We start from the raw sequence: 1975 nt of genomic DNA, 5'->3' as shown, positions 1-1975 counted from the left end.
GGGCGGTTCTTGGCAGCTGGTGTGCCCTTGGTGATGCTGGCTGCACCCAGGCCGTTGGGCTGGCCTGGTAGCTTCACTAGACCGTTTCGAGGCAGGCACGGAGGCTTGGCGTCACCGTTGACACCGGGGCTCGACATCTTCCTCGAACACTCTGCAGATGAGTGGGGAGGGGAGTGGGTTTCCTGGTCTGAGGAGGGTCAGCCTTCTTCCAGTCCCTCATGGCACCCTCAGAGCCACCCAATAGGATCTGAGGGCATGCCTCTCCCACCCCAACTTGTGTAGTAACAAGAGGCAGACTGGCATGGTCACGCCACTCCCTGCAACGAGCAGCTACTGTGTGTAATGGCTGAACCTGTGCTGTTCATGGATGCTTTCTGGTGCCCTGGTACTAAGATTCCCATTTTGCCCATGGGAGAATGAAGGAAGAGAGACCAACCCCCTAGTTGCTCCCTTCTCTGTTGCTCTGATGCTCATTATTAAGGCCCACCAGCACTGCCCCCTGCAGGGCAAGGTCTGGAAAACTGAAGGAAAGCATTTGGGGTGGCCTCTGGTCTGGCCCTGCAGATGCTAGTGTGGCTCTCTGGGGTGGCTCCGGTGCCTGTCTGTATCATGCACCAGCTCTCACGAATGTTGATGCCACAGGAAGGTCTGTGGCTCAGGATCTACCCAAAGAAAGAGCAGGTGTCTCCCGAGGATTGACTTGGGAGCTAGCATGGTAAGCCCTGCACGCGTGCTGCCCCCCCAATTCTGGTGCAATGCTAACGATGGCCTCAGTCTTTCTGCCAAGCAATTTCAGAGGCAGTGCAAAAGCTGCTCCCAGATTCCCCTCCTCTCCTGCCCAACAAAGATGGGCGGTGGCCTCACAGGGAAGTCTTACAGTGCCACCAAGGATGTGGGGGGGGGGAGTGGAGGCTCCCAAGACCTTCCAAGGCTTGGGGTGGACATTAGAATGAGCAGACCCTCAGGAAGAGAAGGGCTAATATTCCTTTCCAGCTGGAGCCACCAGGAGGGAGGTATGAGGGATGTCCTGCCTGGTCTTTAGTACCATACCCCCACTGGCTTCCAAGCCCTCTGAGGAGGGTGCCTCCAAGGCTGACGTAGGCTGGGACCAGGGATCTTACTGGTACACATGGTGCCAACTCAACTGTGGGTCCAGAGGCCTTGCTGCTCTGACAGCCACAGGCCCCCTCACACTAACAGTGCACCCCAGGACTCCCTGTGCCACCTCCCTCCCTTTCCCAAAGGCATCATTTGAGCCTTGGTGGTAGGGCTAGGCTCTCCCCTGAGGAGGTTCCAACACCTTGGCTGCCCCTTTCCAGGTATTTATGACCAGGAAGTAGTAGCCACATACTGTGATGGTACAGCGACATCCATCACAACACTTGTAGAGTACCCACTGGGATAATCACGTATTTCAGCCTCATGGCAGCCCGGTGTATGGGGGTGGCCGCTATTGTTACCCAAGTTCTCAGATAAAGAATCTGAAGCACCAGGGAGTTAGTGTGCCCACAGTGGCAGGGGATGCCTGACGTGGGGCTACCCCGGTTCCAGGAATGCCAGCACAGATAAGAGGTGATGACAGTAGCCCAGCAGGGTCCCCGTGGGGTAGTATGAGGCCCATGACCAGCACTCCTGGCCCAGCAAGGCACTCTGGAAGCTCTACTGGGTTTAGAGAAGCAGCCACAGGCTTAATACCCTCAAGGCCCCCAAATGGGGCCGCTCTGCTCCCAGGCCCAGGTTGCTCCATTTCCTGCCCAGGATGCCCCGCCCACCCAGCCGCTGCCGCTTCTCCAAGACGAGGCCCGACGCGCTTGGCGCCCAGCACCACGGACAGCGGCCTACCTCGGAGTCAGGCTGGGCCGGCTGCAATGAGGACAGCGGCGGAGGGGCGGGGGGACTCTGGCAAACCCGAAGCCTGGCAAGCCCAGCTCAGTAGGGAGGAGCCCCAGAGGCGGGGGGGGGGGGGGGGGGCGCG

The 1975-nt window shown here is 59.1% G+C and overlaps 1 protein-coding gene across 1 annotated transcript in view; it reads right to left on the bottom strand.

Annotated features, from left to right (window-relative positions):
- Fbxl16 (F-box and leucine rich repeat protein 16) overlaps window positions 1-1975 on the bottom strand; it is a 12305-nt gene that overhangs the window by 5718 nt on the left and 4612 nt on the right. Inside the window, exon 2 of the mRNA XM_033758461.1 lies at window positions 1-151. This exon is cut by the window's left edge and continues 514 nt beyond it. Coding sequence (XP_033614352.1) covers window positions 1-137 — 137 coding nt within the window. The 5' untranslated portion in view covers window positions 138-151. The remainder of the gene's footprint in view (window positions 152-1975) is intronic.

Source organism: Fukomys damarensis, unplaced genomic scaffold, assembly GCF_012274545.1.
Source record: "Fukomys damarensis isolate Sample0158 unplaced genomic scaffold, DMR_v1.0_HiC HiC_scaffold_34, whole genome shotgun sequence".
Lineage (NCBI taxonomy): Eukaryota > Metazoa > Chordata > Mammalia > Rodentia > Bathyergidae > Fukomys > Fukomys damarensis.
The sequence above is the reverse complement of the archived record's forward strand: the minus strand, read 5'-3'. Positions and strand labels throughout refer to the sequence as shown.